Source organism: Branchiostoma floridae, chromosome 9 (assembly GCF_000003815.2).
Source record: "Branchiostoma floridae strain S238N-H82 chromosome 9, Bfl_VNyyK, whole genome shotgun sequence".
Lineage (NCBI taxonomy): Eukaryota > Metazoa > Chordata > Leptocardii > Amphioxiformes > Branchiostomatidae > Branchiostoma > Branchiostoma floridae.
In genome coordinates this window covers 10142853-10163760 of record NC_049987.1, presented here as the reverse complement: position 1 = coordinate 10163760, position 20908 = coordinate 10142853, and the positions used below count along the sequence as shown (strand labels likewise).

General features: G+C 41.7%; 1 protein-coding gene across 2 annotated transcripts in view; it reads right to left on the bottom strand.

The window, feature by feature from the left end:
- Nucleotides 1-17915, bottom strand: part of LOC118423671 (irregular chiasm C-roughest protein-like) — a 32601-nt gene extending 14686 nt beyond the window's left edge. For both annotated transcript variants that reach the window (XM_035831906.1, XM_035831907.1), the window contains exon 1: nt 17106-17915. In XM_035831906.1, the coding sequence (XP_035687799.1) occupies nt 17106-17166 (61 nt within the window). In that variant the 5' untranslated portion in view covers nt 17167-17915. The remainder of the gene's footprint in view (nt 1-17105) is intronic.
- Between the last annotated feature and the right edge of the window lie 2993 nt (nt 17916-20908).

The window sequence follows — 20908 nt, the reverse complement described above, 5'->3', positions numbered from 1 at the left end:
TGTCATATTAGGAGACTTAATGCAATATGCAGTACATTGAATAATTGTGTTGTAGAATTGATTAGAGACTCGTGGCCTATTCTAGAGTGAGTGTAATGGGGCATACGTTGCAGGCAATTTCTCCGAGTCATAACAATGTCAAGTAACATACTTTACAACCATCGCTCATACTAAGATGTAATTGAGTTCTTTCTTTGGCATTTGCATACCTGGAGAGGCTTAACCCGCCAACTTACCCTGTGGCCAAAAGAATTACGGGGTAGCATTTTAGTGGAAGGAGTGTTGCTAGAATTGCCCATAAACCCAGGAGTGGCTCAAAGTGTTATATAGTTCCATAAACTTCAACGTAAAAATCGATGCACTCAGAGCAATGTACTAGGTATTATACCCATGACTAAGTGTAGTTAATATCAGTTGTTGTGATCTTCTATTGTGCATATATCACAAATCACACCGTCATTTAACCTGTTCTATTCATGCACAGGTAAAGCAGGTCGATTTTTGAAGATTCAAGTACTATGGGTTCATCAAGAATGCATTGCCTCCCGGTGTAGACAGGTCATATAAGGTTTGCAGCCATGTCTCCGACAGTATGGGGTCAAGATGCACCCTCGGGAGTTTATTGATGATCGGAGCAGAAATTACTACCATTTCCAATGACAGATGGGGGCAAAACTTTCTGAAAGCAAATCAAAATCTAGGCGTGTTCGTATCTGTATTCCACCAGAGAGTTGTACGCACTCATCTACAAATTATGCCGGCAAAAGGTGAAATAATATACGTTCGTATTCTTCTACATATAGGCACTTTAGAGTGGTAAATTTTGTCCTCATGAAATGGGAAGAAGTTCTAATAGAGCAAATAACACATGCATCCCTGATTTGATCGGCGAGAGCACGTGTACCATGAGAGCTTTTTGTCTTCACTACAGCTCCGCGGTAGTAAAATAGCTTTTCGCGCGTAACTTTATGGGCGTAGATGGGCGTATTGGTACCATCACAAGTTCGTTGATTAAAGGAACTGTTCCGTAACACCAAAATAGCCAATGGTGTAACGGCACCCCAGGCGATGGCTAGAAGAACCATATAAAGTATATATATGGTGTTTGCAATTGCACTAACAGTAATTCTGTGTGCCGCAATTGCAATTACCGTAATCACATGTTATGTCAATATTTGGATACAGTATGCCATAAACAAAATTAAGATATGTTTCTCTTTTCTACTTTCGGGAATTGCCTTTAATAAACGGGGTCGTTCTAATTATTTCTTGTCTGTATTCTAAAGTCAGATTTTAGATTCAATAATTCAACATCTTCGCAATTCCGGAGACCCCAATAGGTCCTCTTCATGTAAAATCCATGAGCTGTAAGGGTTGTCACTTATCAGTCTCCGAGATTGGAATTCACTGCTAAGACGGGAGCGCTAAAGGTCACCAATAAATGTGGCTCCAGATTAGATACTGTACGAAATGGTCTCGGAAACTTGAAAATAGACATAATTCTGGAAAAAGGCAACATAAAAATCCTCATCCAGAAAGTTGCCAAGCAGTCATTTTTACAGTGATTGCTGTTTTATGGTTCATCTTTACATACGTTAATATGTAGATAATAATTCTTCTTCTCCATCAATGTGTAGTGGTTGTTTATGGACTTTGGAACGCGATGTGTCGGGAAAACTTGTTAACGGCAAACTTTCAGGTTCCGAAGGGATTCCTGCAGAGATTATTGAAAAATCTGCTCTATTTGACCTTCCATTTAGCCTAAAGCTGAGTAATACTACAATATGCACACCGTACGCGGGGGAATGAACGGGGGTGTCTCGTGGAAATCGCGCATCTCATGTGTATTCAAGAGGTTACGTGCAGAGCCGGTTACGGGTTAGTGGGAGTGGGAAGGAAGTGAGAGGATACCAGTATGAGGCACGCGGATAATACGGCACTTAATGGAAGTAGGGTTCTCCTGCTCATCTCAATCTTTTTCTCCCTGTTTGATGAAAATTCCCATCAAAGAAGTAACGATTCAGATTACTGGCCGTAATCTTGAAGAGACGTGTTTCCAAATAACCTACATGAACAAAGTCTTCCCCTAAAGGTAAAACGCCTGAAACAATCGCTATTGACCGGGCGCCCAGGTGATTTAATGCGTAATAAGGTGACCCATTGACATGACGAGAGAATGTTAATTGGGCGTCCGGTAAGATTGGTCAGGGGGGATTGACTAGCGCATGCGTGATCAGACTAAGAAGTTCAACTTCCCGCAGCAACATATCGATCGAGCAACTCGGGCAACTTGTCTATGGTTCTGCCAAATTTGCTCAGATGCGTTGGGATCAAATACTTTGTTGCATTGGGAATTTTCTGCATGGTTATTTGATGTTAACTACTTTGTGTGTGTGTTCCCTTACCAGTTATAACGTGCATGGCTATTTGATGTTAACTACTAGGTATGTAATTCCCTTTATTAGCTACAACTGTTCAGGTGCCCTTGATATTACCTCTGAATATAAAGCAGTCACAGAGTTTATCTTTCAGATTTGGTGAAAAGTTTGCGTTACAAATGCTTGAATGTACTAAGTATGCCAGAAAGCATATGTGGCCGGAAATTATCTCATGAGGTATTGAGTTAGTTTTAAGGTAATGGATAGTGTCAATATTGTAATGGGTTAGGTAAGTTAAATGTTAGTGTTGGGATGAGGGTTAAGAGTCGAGTTAGGGTTGAAGTTAAGGCTTAAGATTAGGTTAGGGATGGGAGTTAAGGCTCAAGATTAAGGGTGAGTGCTTAGGGCTATGGTTAATGGTTGAGAGTTACTGTTGAAGGTCAAGGTTAAAGTCATTGTTGGGGGTTAGGGTTAAAGTTCAGGAGTAATGTCATGGATTAAGTTATGTTAAGGATTAGGGTTGGGAGTTAGGTTAAGGGTTTAGTTTGTGGTTGAGATTTAGGTTTATAACTTCCATAGAGGTGATGCAATCACTTACTTATGTGATATGATAGTGACAATCAAACAATACTGCTGCAGCTGCAGTGTTCCCAACTACCGGCCATCGACTAGAGTAATGACGCACTTTCCGGGTTACCTTAGGGACAATACGGACACGTCCATCTGTTGTGATGGTGAAATATCGCGCGGAGGGGCTTGATGACCTCTCGCGAGACCTGTTCATTAGTTTTTGTGTGCTCAGGGGAAGTCGTGACGCGTGTGTCTGGAACCTACTGTGACCCAGACTCCAACAGAGATGTCTCGCAGATTAAATGCACCTTTCCCTTGCAGAAACAATGCATATTTCATCCTTAAAGATTAAAGGTACCACAAACACATCACACCTACCGGGACAAACTTCTTGGCAGGTAATTTGTTACGCGTTAGGGAAAGATCAAAACTTGCCCCATTCTGACATTTAATGGAGCCGAGATAAATCCTTTGTCTTAAAACAAGGTGGCAGTAGTTAGCCGGTAACTGTGAATCATGGCCTCTATAGGATTGTCAGGCTGTCAGGAGCTGGTGCTGTAGACATGAAAAATGAGCAACAACCGCTTTTATCGCTGGCGTGCAACGGTATTTTCCTCTTTAAGTACGACCAGCAAGAGTACATCACATGCTAGACAGATTTGTAGTGTTACGCCTTCCCGGCAAAGGTAAGGCAGATAAGGTGCTGATATATGTTATCTGCTGGTACTTTGAAACTTTCTTATTCTAGCATTTAGTTTTTTTCTCTGAATACTAACCTACATCATATTTAGACATTGTATTTCTTCAAATACCAGTTTTACGGGTGCTGCCGTGTTGAAAATGATAAATAACTATATCTTCTGAGCTTTACAAGTACCTACGAGTAGGCCTGGTTTGCCCTGATAGGGTGGAGGGACTATATTAGTGCCAGCCGCCTTGTCTGAGAGTTGAACTGTGCACGAACGATAAACCTTTATCACTGCAAACTGACCAAAGAGGCATAAATGAAATCTAGATAAATCTCTGTTTACGATATATGTATGTGTTGACGGCGCGTCTTGGGTAATAAATATTCCTGAATAAATGTATACCAACTTGAAGATAATCACCTACCGACGACTGAACGAAAAGAGAAGCATAGTCCATAATTATCTTTGCATCGAAATCACCATAGCATCGCGCCATAAACCAATATTAGATTCGAAAGAAACTTTTTCACTTTTTCACAATTACAAGTTGTGCATAGAAATGGTTCAGTTCTAAAAAACTGCCTATGATATGGCCCTTATAAGAGTAGTAACGTGATAAGTGTCTTACGTGTTGCTGAAGCTAGAAAAGAATAACAAATATCAGTTGAAGTTTCACCGCTGTGATTGAAAGTTATTCTTATCATTGCAAATCCTTGGCAGTCGCAAGTCTCTGCATTTGAGTCCAATATAAAACTTTGCAAACTAGATTCTTGCGTCTTCTGTTGTTCAAGATCCAAAAAAATAAATGATAGGATGTGATCATGCTGTATGATGTTATGTTACTGTCATGTATACTTATTCGCTGAGCTTTATAAATATTCATCTTTCTTAGTTTCTTTCCGTTTGTCTGCTCATCCATTGTCGCTTCCTTTCAAGAGATAAGCAGTCAATGTCATCTATTAGGCTCTAAGCCGATTAACCGGTAGACTCTGGGTATCGTATCACCCGAGCATACACAAACACAATCAGACGAAGCGAAGATGAACTGTAAAGTTTAATTTGCCTTTCGTAAAGCCTTAGGCATGCGTACAGTCAACAATGGCCCTCGCAGAACGAAATGGTTGGTACTCAGGGAGACAATGATTGAATTTAGAATCGTAAAGTTAATTAGATAGATTCCTCGTGTTCTTTTGTTCTCTTGCAAAACGGACGACTCGTCTTGCTTTGCATAGCCAAAAACCGGTCTTCATTAAGGCAATGGCGTCTGTGAGACTCTGATAGCAGGCTTCCATCTCATTCCACGAGACGAACAGTTGCGATAATGGTGAAGTAATAACCACAAAACATCGCTTGTCGCTCGTGAAAGACGACTCTCTATGGCATCGCGATTGTAAAATGTTTTGTCCCAGATTAAACCCCCCTTTCCTTGACGACTTGTAGCTGATATGATAAATGAGTGTTGAGACATCGGTGCGTGGTGTAGACGTACCTTCACATAGTGAGTGGCAGATTCATTTATTACCATATGCTCTCTGGAGGACCTGCCAGTCTACCTTTTTGCGTTGAATACTACAAGGTGACCCCTAATGCGGAGCACCTTCCACTTCCCTGCTGTGCATTCCGCATTCAATGAAACTTTGCACTTGCACGGAAGTCGTCTACCTTGGGGATTTTAAAATGGAGGAAGTGAATTTATATACATAGATTATCTACACTTCGAATATCCTTCACCCTGTCTCTCTGAAATGGAAATTTCCGATGACTGCAGAATATTCGAACGATAAATAATGGGTCGTATATAGACGCCTACACATAAAGGGGCCACGCCAACCAACCTAATAATATCATATGGGAATTTCCGTCGTCAAGCTCGTGAATCAAAATGGCGCTGCATACAATGGCATCGCAGCACACCTAGCTATTTTCGTTCTTTTGACGATTCTAGCTCGCTGTTTTCGTGACCATTAATGAATCATATAACCTTAGGTGGTGACAGTACATATACATTACAGATGGTGTATAAATACGCTCCCGTATTCGGCCCATTATAAGCTGAGTTCCCATTCTATGAGCCATGAGATGTGCGCCTGGCTATATGATATATCACCCCTTTTCCTATTTCCGGTTTTACCGACCCTATCCTGAGGAAACTTTAATTTGTTACCGTTGACTGCTGGGCAAATGTGCTGCCATCATTGCACTTAGCTCGGGTCAAATTGAACACGGTTCCCTGGTTCAGCAATAACTAGATAAGGAACCTTGGCTGAAGTGTGTGTGTTAAAAGGCTGCGGGGGGGGGGGGGGCAGAGAGCCCAAGGCAATCAAAGCAAGCACTTTGTGATTACAAGACATGATTGCAGTTTCTGAAAGGCGCCTGTACGTGAAAGCTCTGCTTTGTGTACAAGTCAGCTGCAAGTACTGATAGGACAGAGAACGTTTCTACAGGAAGTTGAAGTACGGAAGGCCCCGTTAATGGAAACGTCAGAATATAATGGGATCCACAGATTTGGAAACGTAAGTAAAACTGAACTTAATCGGAGTGATTTCTTGAGGGACTCTGTCCCATCCTGGTGTGAATCAATGAAGTACTTGTAGCTTGCGAACATACTAAGTGGTGTGAATGGAAAGTATCGTGCAGCCCGTCTCGTGTCACCAATAATGGGATCTGCTCCAACCGCCCCGAACATTTTGTCGAGTCAACAGCCTGTGAAGGCAGCCCCCAACACCTCCGATAATGTGGGGAGAATCCTGCGGCTGCGGCCAGAAATCGATCACTGTCCGAGAAAGTCGATAAGGGTGGATGTTAGCTGCGATAACGCTGAAGTTCAGCGGTGAGGGGTGAACACCTGCACCGGGGGTGACGATACGGGCGGTGGGTGATCTATCTCACATTTGTAGTCATTAGGCCAAGGTGCAACATGCATGGAGACATTACAAGCTTAAGCCCGAAGCGCCTCATCTCATTTTCCGACGTACGCTTTTATAACGTCTCAATATAACAAGCCTTCGGCCCTGAACCTGCACATCATTACCAGCCTTGCCTTTAATTAACTCATGTTGGGCTCCAGCGTGTCAGTACAAGTCAGATGGTATCTTAATCATCCATTATTCACATACAGGTCTTCTTCGTTCGGTTTAATCTTCTGAGTACACGGGGGCATTATTGCTGCCTGGTGGCCAGATTGCAGGGTGAGTATGTAGGGAGAGAGCTCTTGTTGATGGCTGTGGCATTCCAATATACTGCCACATATAACGCAGCACTTACTGCAGCCTGGAAGGAATTTCTCGTCCCATTTCCCGCGCCACTTCCGCAGCAGTAAGTTAGAAAAATGAACCTTTAAGGATGTAGCCGCGGCATCGTAAAAAGGCCGCTTCAAGGCACGATTTGAAGATTTATGAGGAAAACCTTTTTAAAGACCTGACTTCCGCTCTCCAAAGTTCGCACATGTGTTTGGGGATGGTGCAGGCACGACATGCATTGTTACCTGTATCGATTGAAGGGAAGTTTTAAGACAAGGCCCAAAAGAAAAGTTGCTGTATCGATCCTTGTTTGCGACTTCTTTAACTTTGCGATAAAACAACGACAACCATTCCTGTCACAAACAAACAGATTAAGAACTTTCAAATTGATTTCTTTTTCTTCAATTTTTTCTTTATGTTCTTCAATACCTACTCGTTTTACTATGTAGTAGTAGTAGTACACTACTTTATTTTCCTTTGTAGTAGAAGTAATCCATCTTAAAGTATGGAAGAATCAGAGCTTAAGATCCTTCATATGCATTGCCGTGACATATAGAGGAAGGCTGACACTTACGGGCTTCACAGATCAATATCAACAGAGTGTATGCCAATGTGCGATCTCTCCTGCATTATCCGTCAGGCCTTCTGCGAAGGAAAGATTATCACACTACTGTGAATAACTTGAGAGGAAAATCTTCCAAGTAACCTTTACTTTCAAGGTGATTCTGAAGTGCGTGGAGCCAAGACAAGCTCCCTTGATCCTAATCAATTTAGTCTGGGGCCACATAACCTTAGCGCTAACACCGAGCGAAGTACACAGGGTGGGATTTATTTCGGCGGGCGACAGGCGTCTTGTCAATGCATTCCATGATCCTTTTAGCTCTCTGAAATATCACTGCGCGCGGTAGATAAAAGGAAGGGAAGCATTAGTAAGTTTTCCGCCATGGGGGCATCTCCGTGTTTGAAGTCCGCTGTAAAGTTTTATGTGAACGTCAGTCTTCTATGGTTGGTAAAGTACATGGTGTTGGGCATGCCGGGAGAGTAGTGGATCCACTTGTAGTGTGTCTGCGAATAGCTTAAAAGTGTATAATTGCCTCGGGAAGAAGATGGTCTGTAAATTGTCTCCATTAAGTCTTATCACCACATTGTCTGCACCTCTCCACAAGCGTGTCATCAAAGATTCGACGCCGTTTGCCGACGAAATGGGCCGACCCTAATGTCCTCCCACAGCAGAATTCTAATGAGAATATCATATCATACTAATAAATCCGAAACATTCTACCTTCTAATTTCTGTTATCCTTGCTGTTTGACCCTGAAGCCATGATAACCATGATGTCGAGACCTGAATACTGGTAGTCGGCTGGCAGACGCTACCTGATCGGACTAACATCCCGATGCCCAGATAGTATAGGCTTATTGTTAGCGCGGTCATACATCATTTTGGACAACTTAATGCACTTCAGTCTTGGAGTCTTAGACCTCTAACTTGTTCACACAGTGCAGAAGATAAGGCCCGGCAACAGACATGTACATCTATCAGACATGGATAGCAAACGCGCGCGTGCTTTTTACCGCCTGTGCCAGAAAGATTTACGTTTATTTTACTTTAAGACTAAGTGGGGCAATATCCAAGCGCTGGGCTAATGGAATGCATTTGTACTGAAATATGTGGCAATAAACGAAATCGCCCTACTTAGAGCTTTTACGTTAATACCTGAAACTCATCACTTCGTGTGTAATCAAAGGGGAACAATGTGTGCTCGCCAGAAGAGTTAGAGCGACGCCGCTAATAGAAACCTTCCTAGTTTCAACTAATGGCGTTGCATCGACCTAATGAACTCCAGTACCGTACTTTACGCTAGTGAAGAGGGCTGTAGCGATTTGGTGGGGGGCGATTTGTACTAACAATTGGGACATCTGTCTTCTGTTGACGTTATTTGATGAGGGAGAGGAAGGCTAATGTTGATCAGCAAGTGGCCCATTCATGCAGATAGACATCGAGACACGAGGAAACGATTGCACAAAGGACTGTCTGTGGATTTAGATTTTCCAGCGGTGGGCTTGCACATTAGGAGCACAATGGATTTCCGCGGAGTCACATTAGCATTGAAACACAAATCCTCAGTAATGTGTTCACCAGATACTGTCTCTTGGTGGATAAGATTCTTAAAGTTCTTAGTTTTAGCTCGGCGGGGCAAATCCAAACAGAACTATCAACATGTTAATGTTTACTTACTGAATGGGTCTGGGAAAAGTCCACTCGTACGAATGGGTGGGTTGCGCATAGTAGATAAAATGAAGGAAAAATGAGTAAATTTACAAACCATATATGCTTGCACTCACCTTTTTCGTCTTCAACATGATATAAAATGTGTGCCTTTAAATTCAGATTAAAGCTGCTTCGAACTTCTTATTTAGAAGGTTTATTATAAGTTTGGGAATAGATATGATAATCATAAAGATATAGTTGCCTGGCCAGTCACCACAGGCCATTATGGAAATACATTTCTCGTCATAAAAACTTTCATTAAAATATCTCAGCATATAAGCTAAACTATACATTTAGCAAAAATGAGCTCGTAAGCTACAACAGACGTTTATGTTGAAATTCAACGATAAACATTGCTTTATTATGTGACATGTCATCAGTTATGAATATGTACAATGAAAATCATTAACAAGATTTACGATTCGGTATGATTTAACTGCTTTCATTTCAATTCTCCTAAATAGGAAAACTAAGTGAGGTAAATATGGATTTTCGTACACAAAAATGTTTATGATAAAATCAATGTGTAAGTGAAGTGATGCAGCATTCATAAGCAATAAAGTAGTGATTCGACCTTGGGACAATGAATATATGAATATTTGTTACGGTTCACGTACCCGCCCTCAGGATTTTAAAGATACCGACTGACAATTATCCTGGAGATAAACAGGGTAGCAAGTATATTTGAACTTGAGGTTCGTTTGAATTATTCAGTAGCTGTGATCCACAGTTGTTGTCTAAATATGGCATCAGCTTGAATTAAACGTCAATAAACATGCATATTGAGTCGTTTCGCTTGCACTCCCATTGCACTAGGGCGGCAACTGCACCGCACTGCGACTGCGCTGTGACCTATCGATTTGACCAACTCAATCAACTACGTAGATATAAATTGAACCTGTTTAAAGTTTGTGTATTTAGTTGTCCTTTCAGTCATATTCATACATTTTACATGATATTCCAGATATGAAATCAAGACTTACACAAATCTAATTTAGGTCACAGCGAGGTCATAGCGAGATCGCCGTCCAATGGAATGTTGGCCTCACCAAAAATGTGAGCATCTAGCAAAAGGTGGTATCTCGCTGCACTTGGGGCGCCGGTGTTTGTTTGTTTGTTTGTGTGGCACTGTGGGGTTCAAAAGATTACTCAACGAATTTCAGAGATAAAAAAAAAACGAATTTTCTTACGTTTGGTGCATTTTGTTGTCTTCTACGTCATACTTTTACATATTACACAATGTATAGATTATTTAAAAAATCGTTAGAGACGTATTTAAGAAAAGTGGCCTAAAAAGCATAGACAAAATTATTTTCAAATGAAGTCTAAATTCGTATGTTAACTGTAGACAACCAGACGTCAGTTCAACATATAAACTGTCGTCACAGGTCTAGACACTGACAATTGCAATCTTCCACAGAATGTATCGGCATTGGCAGTTAGGCCTGTGCTGTATTGATTGATGGTGTTTCATTATCTAAGTAGTTAGAGCTGTCAACGTGACGACTGGGTTAGAATTATTAATGAAGGTGGGAAGATTTAGAATTGGTATGTGTTAGTTCGAAAACGTACGCGAATACATTATAAGCCTTGATGAGCAGAGACGTTAGACCCTAGCCTGGGTACCATCCGATACCGGGGTTCCTTATTACACTTGCTACCCTACAAAAATAAGCAAAATAATTATAAGTACCCAGGCTACTTAGACCCCACTAAACTGAAGGTGATCGCGATACGACCTAAATTGAATTTGTGTATACAATTGACGTCACTATTTGAATATCATGAAAAATTATGAAAATATTAGATCTGATTACTTTTTCTATGATTTTTTGGCTGAAAAAGAAATACGCCTTTTTTTTATATCTACGAAATTCGTCGGCAATCTATTAAATTTTAGGTCACAGCGCGATTTTTGGATACTCGGATACTTTGGATACTTTATTAGTCCAATAGCTGACATACAAACTTTACAAAATGTACTCAGCTAATCTTCCAGGACATATGACATACGTAAAGAATACGAACCGAGCACATACACGTACTTCATCGCAGTTATTTACGATTCATTATAATATATAAGTGATCGCGGTGAGTAATATGATATCAAGTTATTTTCATATACAGAAGGAAGTCGAGCTAAGATTATGCATAACTATGACAGTTTCCATTGATGCCGCTAAAACGTAATATCAATTAATATTTTAGGCAAATTGTAACCAAGTCGTTCGATTTTCGTGAGCGCCTGAGTTTAATCAAGGCAACTTCATCACTATAATTGCTTAACTCTATATTGAGGTCCATTTTTATTTCTCCTGATGTCTTTACATTTTCTCCGAATAGCCTAAATTCATGTTGTTGTAAGGATGAAAAGTATTACTTTCCTTGCATTTTGTTTCGAAGATACACCATGTCAGCTGACGGCCAATTGGACATGCACTTTTGGCTCAGCTCAGACCACTTCTATCCCATAACGACTCTTCACTGCGCCTGACAATCAGTTTTAGACTTTAAAGTTGTCATAACTACGAAGATCGATACGAATTATATTTTCGCATGGTATTTTTCTTTGAACTTACTACCAGTGTAGGGTATAAAGAGTCTGGTTAGTTACCGTCTGTATTGATTTTACAGGTCGGGGAAGCATTTTCCGCCCCCTCACATTCCCCGCTGGGGGGGGGGCGTCCCTCATTCCACTGGATGGCGATCACCTTGCGATCTCCGTGCGACCTAAGGATATGTGAGTGTGATATACACGAGTGTGTATATCAAGTCCGTATGACGTCTGCATTGACACTTTCTTGCATATGTAGTCGTAAGCACATCATACCCAACTCATTCGTTTTGTATCAGTTTTAGGTACGCTGGCATACGCAAAGTACGGCCCAGTACGCGTAACTAATAAACATGGCATAAAACCATCGGTTGGGATGCGTATGAGTTGCGTACTGTGATTTACACACTCGTGGGGCTACATATCAAATGTGGTATCTCACTAGTTTGACTGTGGTACGTTGGCGGTGCCGCTTCTTTCTAAATCAAATTTCCGTGACCAATGGCTTTAAGCTGTGAATATTATGTAAAACGTACAAGTATGAGTAGACAGACAACAAAGCACGCAAAGCGTAAAAATATTGTTTTATCGATGAAACTTTTGAGCGCTGTGCCAAACAACTCACTCGCAGCAAACATACCGCATCTTAAATGAGATACACCCTTTAGTAGATGCAATCCTAGATATTATGATTGCAATACCAGGCAAAATGTTTAAAAAGACAGGGAAGACATCCAAACACGCCAAGCGTAAACATAATTGCTTTTTAACTAGAAAATTTGTAATTTCAAATATTGGGTCGCAGTGTGACAGTAGCCTGGTGACTGCTTTAGTGGAATTGGACGTTAACGTCAGGTTGGACAGTAGGCGGCCATTGCTTTATTCAATCATAAGTTCATGGCGGGATGGGAACGAATTGAAGTTGACAGGAAAGGGAATATACAAAAATTTCATATCTTTGAAATCCTCCCATGAAATAGCACGGTGATATATCATTCTGCAGCATGCTATTATATGGTCAGTGGTAAATGTTAGATGCCATACGTCTAAATTATGCACACAAAGAAGCCGAGTCACAGCGAGCGGTGCGCGGAGAATTACGAATTGATTTTCGTTGATCCCAACATAAAAGAAAAACTTAAGATCGAAATACGACAATGATAGCGATATAAATAAGTAAAAAGAATTATTTCCTCATTTCGGGATCTTTTTGTTTTACAAAAAAGCGACCTTATCCTAAGATCTTAAGCCGGCTCAGATGTAGTAGAATCTATAGTGTGTACCGATATCTCCACTGTGAACACGCGTTTATGTCTTCGATATGGCTGTGCAAGTGATAGAAAAAGAAATGCATTTACTGACACGCTGATTTGTGGGCGTACTGAGGAACGTACTATTGCAATAGCTTCTTTTATTTTCTTGAAGTATAAGAAAACGAGTTAAGCGTTCTGCTTGATTTTTTATCGAGTTTTACGTCTCCGCATCTGGGCTTGTAAGATGGCACAACTAATGAAGGTTAGAATTGATTTGATTTACTTTTGATTTCAATAGATAACTTGACCAATGCGTTAGCGTTAGCGTAGTTACATCTGTATTTGATAAATAGTTAACAAAAGTAACTCTCCCATATGTCCGCGGGTATATTCTAATGCTTGTGCAGAAGCAAACGCATAAAAGTGACACTTGTGGCAGTAATGGCATTTTCTACTGAAAGAAATAATCTACAGGAGAAGTTTTCGAATATCAATTTCTCCAGCTCATTCGATGTCAAAAGTTCGTAGTCTATTGGTGTCCGCTCTTAAAGGGGTTAAAAGAAAATGACCCAAGAGCGATGCACTTAGGATATTTTTGACGCATGCAATATTGCCTGGGGGTAAAAGCAGTAGTTGTAAAGCCGGGAAAAAGTTGATGCTTCCCCCCTTCTTCCGCTTAAATCATGCAAATGCAACCTTTATGTGAACTGTGAAGGCGGAATATTCCCTATGGCATCCTCGTATATTTCAGCAGCAGGAGCTAATGGAGATGTACAGATGTAGGCATGAGGTGCTCAATCCCCGTGCAATGTGCTCAGGAAAGGTTTCATGCAGGATTTCCCTTCAGCGCGGAGAAACGGCGAGCTTGAAAGGCATGTCAGGACCGGGCCCCAGGCGTGCTACGCAATACCGGAATTCAGGAAATACCGCCTATTAATGACGCCGAGCCCGGGGATATTTCATACGGGGGAAACAGCACGGTACAAGGCGACACTGTGGCGGCCTGCGGAGTGTGTCCAACTGCTTAGGACCATATGCAAGTCATGGATCACCTGGCGGGATGTGGGGGATAAGAAAATGTTTAATGTCACACATTAACCATTCTACACCTACGTGCTGCTCTATTTATGCCTCATAAATCATTTACCTGTCTGTCGGGATTGCACCTGACAGAGAACAAGAGACGCTCTATATATATTCTTCCAATTTCTTTTCACAGGACGCTCACACATGCCTTTCATCTTTATACATCTCGACAGTTTTCTCACTAAAGCAATGTGTCTCTAGTAAGATCACACCCCTATAAGGTGAATTAATGACAGAAGAAGCGATGAAATGTGGCACATGTACGCATATATTAGGATTTAATCTATCAGGCGAGCTTTTGTATCATTATTAAAGAATGTAACAGGTTATTAATGTTAAGAATTCTAGCGATTTCATCAAGGTAAATTGTGCTTAACGTCTTCCTAATGTGATATCATATTAAAAGTAAATCTAGCTGCTTTCAGTCACCAATATATCAAATTATGATTGACTACATCACAACATGCACAGTAGATTAACACCTTAAAAATGAAGGTATGATTTTTTCTAGTTGCTAGAAATATTGTTGCAGATGCATGTGATATATATATATATATATGTGCAATAGTGTAAATAATAATGAAACCTGTTTAAACGTTCTTTTCGGACAATTGATTGAAGATGAATTCAGAGCAAACTTTTGATTGAAATGCGTAGCACAAATCTCGATACGGAACTCGGAAAAGAATAAGAAAGCTTCCGGTTATAAAAGGTTACGAGCAATTAAGGGTAGGGAACCAGGTTGGGGATTTTCCCCAGAGCTATTAAGTGATTCCAATGCCCCATTTCACGCCTCACATATGATGTATCTAATGGAACTGTGTAGAACCTCGTTGCTCACTTATTTTAAGGCTCGATGGTAAAGTAATTGCAACGTATGTCACCGGGATGCTAGCTTGCTTTGAGAACTCTGTGCTGCGGGGGTGATACATAACTTGTGATATTTTGCTATGGCGCGGTAGGCATATGGTAGCATTGTACAAGTATTAAGGTTTGCGGATAACCTGACAGGTCCGTATGTTATGCCCCTGGGAAAGACACTTAGTACCAATTTTCCTCACCGGACTGAAGTGTAAATGAGTACCTAGATTTAGCTAGGGACGTCTCTTAGATATGGCGTTAAATGAAGGTCCCAGTTGAGAAAATACACACATGGAGAGCTAGTGTTAACCCGCCATCTTTACCAAGAACAATAGGGGTCCGTCTTAGTGTACATGTGTGTTGATCAAATAACCCTATCTACATGTGCAGATTGTAGTTTGAGTATCCGCCTTGTTAGTTTACCGGGGTTCCCATTCGTCCCCTTACCAACCAACCTGGCTGGTGAGGTTGAGTATGGGAGCCCCGGAAAAATAACAAGGCGGATACTCAAACTATGCAGATTGTGCTCTAAAGTAGAAATCTACTGTGTTACGCCATAACGAGTTTTACATGTATTTAGAGTTAAGGATTCAGACAAATATACATCTGACTTCGAGATTTCTTACCCAACTCATGAACTTAAAATAAAAGAATACAAGATTAGTAAAGAGCAATCTAAGCCTTGAATTTATATATTTTGCAACGTTCAGTATTTTTCATGATCCATACCTAGAAGATATCTAATCCATCTAGTTCATATAATAACCGCTGTGCCTGTTATTAATAGAATAAATTACAAAAATCAACACGCTGGAAGCGAATATTTAATCCTGTTGATGAATGTTTAGTCATTGCGGAGGTAGGACTTTAATTGCAATATAAGTCTGAGGTTGCAAATGACAAATGAAGAGTACTAGGGGTTCTCCAAAGTTTATCTGTGGGATAATCACGCTATCGATCTTGAGTCCATGATTGATTTAATAGCACTTTATATAATGAATAGTACTTAGTTTGGAGACGAAAACACGTCTTCTCATTACTTCCACCAAGGATATTATCAAGCGAAGAGCTTGCTATAAAAGTGCTGCCAATGGAAGACCTTAATGATTAATTATTGAATATTGTTCTTAATCTCTGGCCAGCACGCGGTCTTGTGCAATAGGTGAGGATCTGCGGAGCTATTGTGTCCCAGAGGACGGATTAAAGTGATGGCTGGGCTGCGGTCACGTATGAGGAGCTGTCAGAAAGAATGATTTCATAACTTCTCTCTGCAGACGTCTCCTCATGAATCAAGCTCTCTGATCTGATGAAATTATTCATACTGACGGGCTGTCTCACCGCGGAGCGAATAATGTGCTCGTCTCTCGGTAAGGCACGGGATACCAAACTCCATTATAGGATCCATAAAATCCCTTCTTACACCGGGGAAAGATTCTTTAAGGTTCTTTTTTTATCCTCACACGAAACACGCACGTACCGGTGCCAGACATATTGGTGCCCAGATTAAAGGTCCACTGTCGATAGAATTAAGCCATGTGTGGAGAGAAAGGAATAAAAAGACTTTTATCGAAGAAGGTACGCTCAAAAATCGAATATCCTTACCCTCAATTTCCAGCCTGCCATAAAGCCTTAAAAGTTCGGTCGATCTTCGCGGGGAAAAATTATACAGCCATGAATAACGTGCTGGATGCTGTAAAGGTATCAATAAGGAACCCGCGGAGAAACCTTATTTCTTGATGATTTGCTGGGTTATTAACCCACAGAGGTCAAACGGTTAAGATAATTTTAGTGCATTAAGGTTTGGCATATATTCCACGGAGCACAATCCGTTGTCTTACATTAATGCCTACCTTGTTGGCCGTTTGTCTCTGCGTGGAAAAAGCAGGAACTGAGTAAAGGCATAACCGCAGCAACCTTTTATAGAAACTTTCAAGTTTAATGAGCAGCGCTTGCGTTTGTAGTCGTATGCTGTCCACGTAAATCGAACAAACAATTATTAGACGTGGATGCAAGTTGAATGCGTGCCCCAGCTGTGCGTGTCTGCCTTGTAGTGATAACTCAATTGACTTCCCGCCCCCTGGAAAATCTCTACTTGTTCTCACTGCACTTTGCCTAAGTTTTCCCCCAGCCGTGAATAAATGGGAAGAACGGGGCGGCTCCGTGTGGGAAGTGAAGTAGATCGCGGTAGGCTAATAACTACTCACCTTTCAGCACCATGGCGAGTTCCAGAACAGTAACGCCAGCTGCAGCCCAAAATGGAGCCATTTCACCTCCTCGTTCTCACAGTGGTAGATAGGAAGTAGCGCTTCGAGTCGGTGGACAGGGCGAGGCCTTGGGGGGCATTATACTGCGTGATACATCAAGATTCGCGAAAGACAGGAACAAGCAAGGCCCATCCGTCCTGATTTGTTGCCAGCCAGGGAATGAATCGATCACCACTCAGCGTTATCAAGATTTCTGTCTCATCTAAATGAAGCCTGCCGGTCAAATTAAATCACGGAATTAGAAACACACGTGCTCCGGCGGTGGGGCGGCGCACTTGTACGCCTGTGTCACCTACTCACTGCAGCTGTACGCTCCGCCTTCCTATTGTGGTCTGTTTCTCTGCTGCGGTACGAGCGTATGATTCAGTCAGAGCTGCAAGCAGTACACGCTGCCCTCGCAGTGGTGTGGACCCGGGTCTTCTTCCAGCGGGAACAAATAGAGATAAGTGGTACCTTCTGGCGTCACGATGTGAAGGTGGGCAACCTATCGCTGACCTCTAACCACTATATCACGGACGCTGAATAGAATATTTCGAACGCATCAGCAGACTTATTTGTCGTGCCTGGCGGGGATCCAACGTAAATTTCAACCGCCGAATTGTAAGTCATCGTCACCCTACGAGACCGGCATAGATCTCGTGGCAGGGGTTAAAACTACAAACGTTGTAGCCACTCTCCGACACCGATCGCATTATTGGTAATCGTGAGTTTCCGTGACATACTACGATTTTCACTCCTGTGCAATCCTCCACGAGGACGGTAGTCATGCATGTCGTAGGTCAACGTTCCCATATTTGACTTGCCAGGATCACGTGACTCACTAGTGCATGTGTAATCAAGTGAAGGACATTACACATAATATTCACAGAGGGAGTTTTTAACTTCTTGTTTGAGCTGCCCCGAGTGTAACGTAAATGTACTGGAATTCAAGGGAGGGTGTCGGCGAAGTCTGTCCGTAAATACTGGCTATATGGAGCTCAGCATAAGCCTGTGTCGTGACCCCTATTCAGCACCGAGAATCACACTGCGGGAATGACGGATGATGGCAATGTAACGTAACTACCCTACCGTCTGAAAATCAAGCCATGCATACAGCTGCGCTCATTATATTCTGGCATTGACGAAACGGACTCTGCAGCCGCTATTCAACTTTGCCCCACGAGCAAGAAAGATCGATGAATTAGGTCAATAGCGTGTTGTCCTATAATAAAACTAATTAATACGCATGCATCCATATCTTTTGAGAGCCATATATTGAGTCGATAAATAATACAGCATAATCATTCTGGAATTAAAGACAAACAAAGGCTCATCTGGAATATGACATGGTTCCTTGCGTGGGTTTTCTTGCAGGAGAAGCCACAGATTAATATGTGGTGACTGTGACGAATTGTCATCCCGGCGGAACAAGGACGGAGGGCAGGGGCTTGTGTACTCGCCCAAACCACAAGCGGACGCCTATTATACTCGCCGCAGTTACTGTTACTACTTTTAATTTCCCTCAAGGTTTCACTTAAACGTGGTTGTATAAAACATAAATCTTACTTATGAAGTAAATTTGCAGGTGACATATTTAGAGAAATCAAAAGTAACAAGGACGATGATATACTTTCATCCGCCTTCTTTTCTTTCCTCTGAAGACCTCGTTACACATGCGACAATTTGAATGGTTTGATAAAATAGACGTCATCCAATGCAAACATTTCGACTCAGTAAATGTTCTGTTCTGCCTTGCATATTGTTTTTGCATTCCTTTAACGTAGTCATGGTTAGCGTAGAGCTCTTTCCAGTGAAAGCTATATTTAGGGAAAATATGGAGACGAATTCTAATAAGATGGCAGAATATACAGAGACCTTCTTGGTCGAGTTGCTTTGAATGCAGACATGCATGTGCACGATATCTACATTTCCTTTGGCTAGAAGCTTGTAAATATCGCATATGGTTCTACGTAGAACCTCAATCACACTGTCGTGCATTTAGTATACCAGAAACGTTCCGTTAACATTTCAAGGTTAATTCGGTGTTGTTACGGAGGTGAATTATCCACACTTTGGCTAAATCACAATCACGACAGTCCAATCATTCCGAGTTGTGCATAAATTTGAAGCAGATACAAGCTGACGTGCCACTTCCAGAGAGACCTTGATCGTTACGTACAATACATCGCCTGTAGAAACAAGTATTAGCATTACATCAGGGGACAGGTTGTAAGATTACTGGTTTTATAGACGAAATTAGTTAAAACGCGCTCTTGATAGTGTTTTATTTGGCTGTCACTTTGCCGATGTAGCGGTGCCAGATGTTTGCAATGTCCTCAACAGTAGTTAAAGAGCTCCGAACTTCCCTCTCTCGGGGTTTTACGGCAAAATAATGACGACAGATGGCTGGATGATATAGGAATCTAACACCCGACAAACTACCGCTGCGATATCAGGCTGTTCACTGGGGTACAGGAACGTATTCATAACTTCATATCAACACCTCGCCAAGCAGCTGATGCCGTAATTGTCGCCACATCAGCCCAAACAGATGCGTGCTTTAATGGTCGCGCGGTCTATAATGGCTTAATCATCTTCATCAGGGATGTCTGTGGATATTGAAAAGAATGTTAAGTTACTCATTACGTCGTCTCAGTACTGGCATCAATTACCGAACTCTCCATGGGTTAACAATAACACTGATGTTAAGTGTCTGTTATCCCCTACTGCGACAAAGAAATTACCATCTGAAATTAATCATCATAGAAAAGATGTATAGTCGACTCGTTTCCTCAGTGGAATTCATAAGTATTCCTTTCACGAAAAAGCACAAAGGTCGGTATTCTGTCGTAATCACAAGAGATCTGCCTTCATATGAGTAAGATTATACATTCTTCCAGTGATCAATCAATTGGAAACTTCTGACCAGTTCTTTTTATCCTGGCTTTACAAAGGCCCGGAATAATACCCTATTTTAGAGGCAGGTAGCCATGTAGAATTTCCGTATGGATCCCGATCAGCAAGATCGATGCTACTGATATTGTTGACTTTTGCTGAGGCCAATAAAGGTCCTCCATAATCCGGCACTTTACATCGGTATCCTCCTATTTTCTTGTCATCCGGAAGAGAGGAATATTGATTCTTGTTGCACGCTTAGAAACTTTCCTTAGGAAGTTTGTTGCCATATTTCTCCCGCCTTGGGCTGACTATGCTGATCTTTTCGGACAGTTCTAAGGGATTTCGCGGCAGAATGGCGCGAGGTAGGATCAGTGAGAAAAATTACAGGGATCTTGCCTTTAGGCATAACGTTAGCGTCGCCTTGGAGACGGAAACCGCAACATATGTAGTTTTGGTGGCATCCACTGATCAGGCATGCCACGCCATCAATTGGGGCTTACCCCCTCTCTGAAAACCCTGGCGAGCAGATGAAGTATTGATGGCCACATGTTACGGAGAGTCGTCTTGACATTCATTCACTGACACAGGAGATTCCTTTCTCCAGAACCTGTCCTTCTCGGTTAGATTGACTGATTTCCACGTGGCTTTCCTGGCTCTTGTGAGGTATGGCATATTAAGTTAGCGGTTAACAAAGTTTTGAATTATTGGAAAAATGTCTTGGGATCATGCTCCAATCACGAAATGCAATAATACGGAAAAAAGTTTACTACGGTGGTAGGAAGGCCGGTGCTCCTGAACCACGGCGGGGCCTTTGATATTCAAACTGTAAATGTGAAAAGTCAGGCGGATTTCCCCCGAGGGCAGTC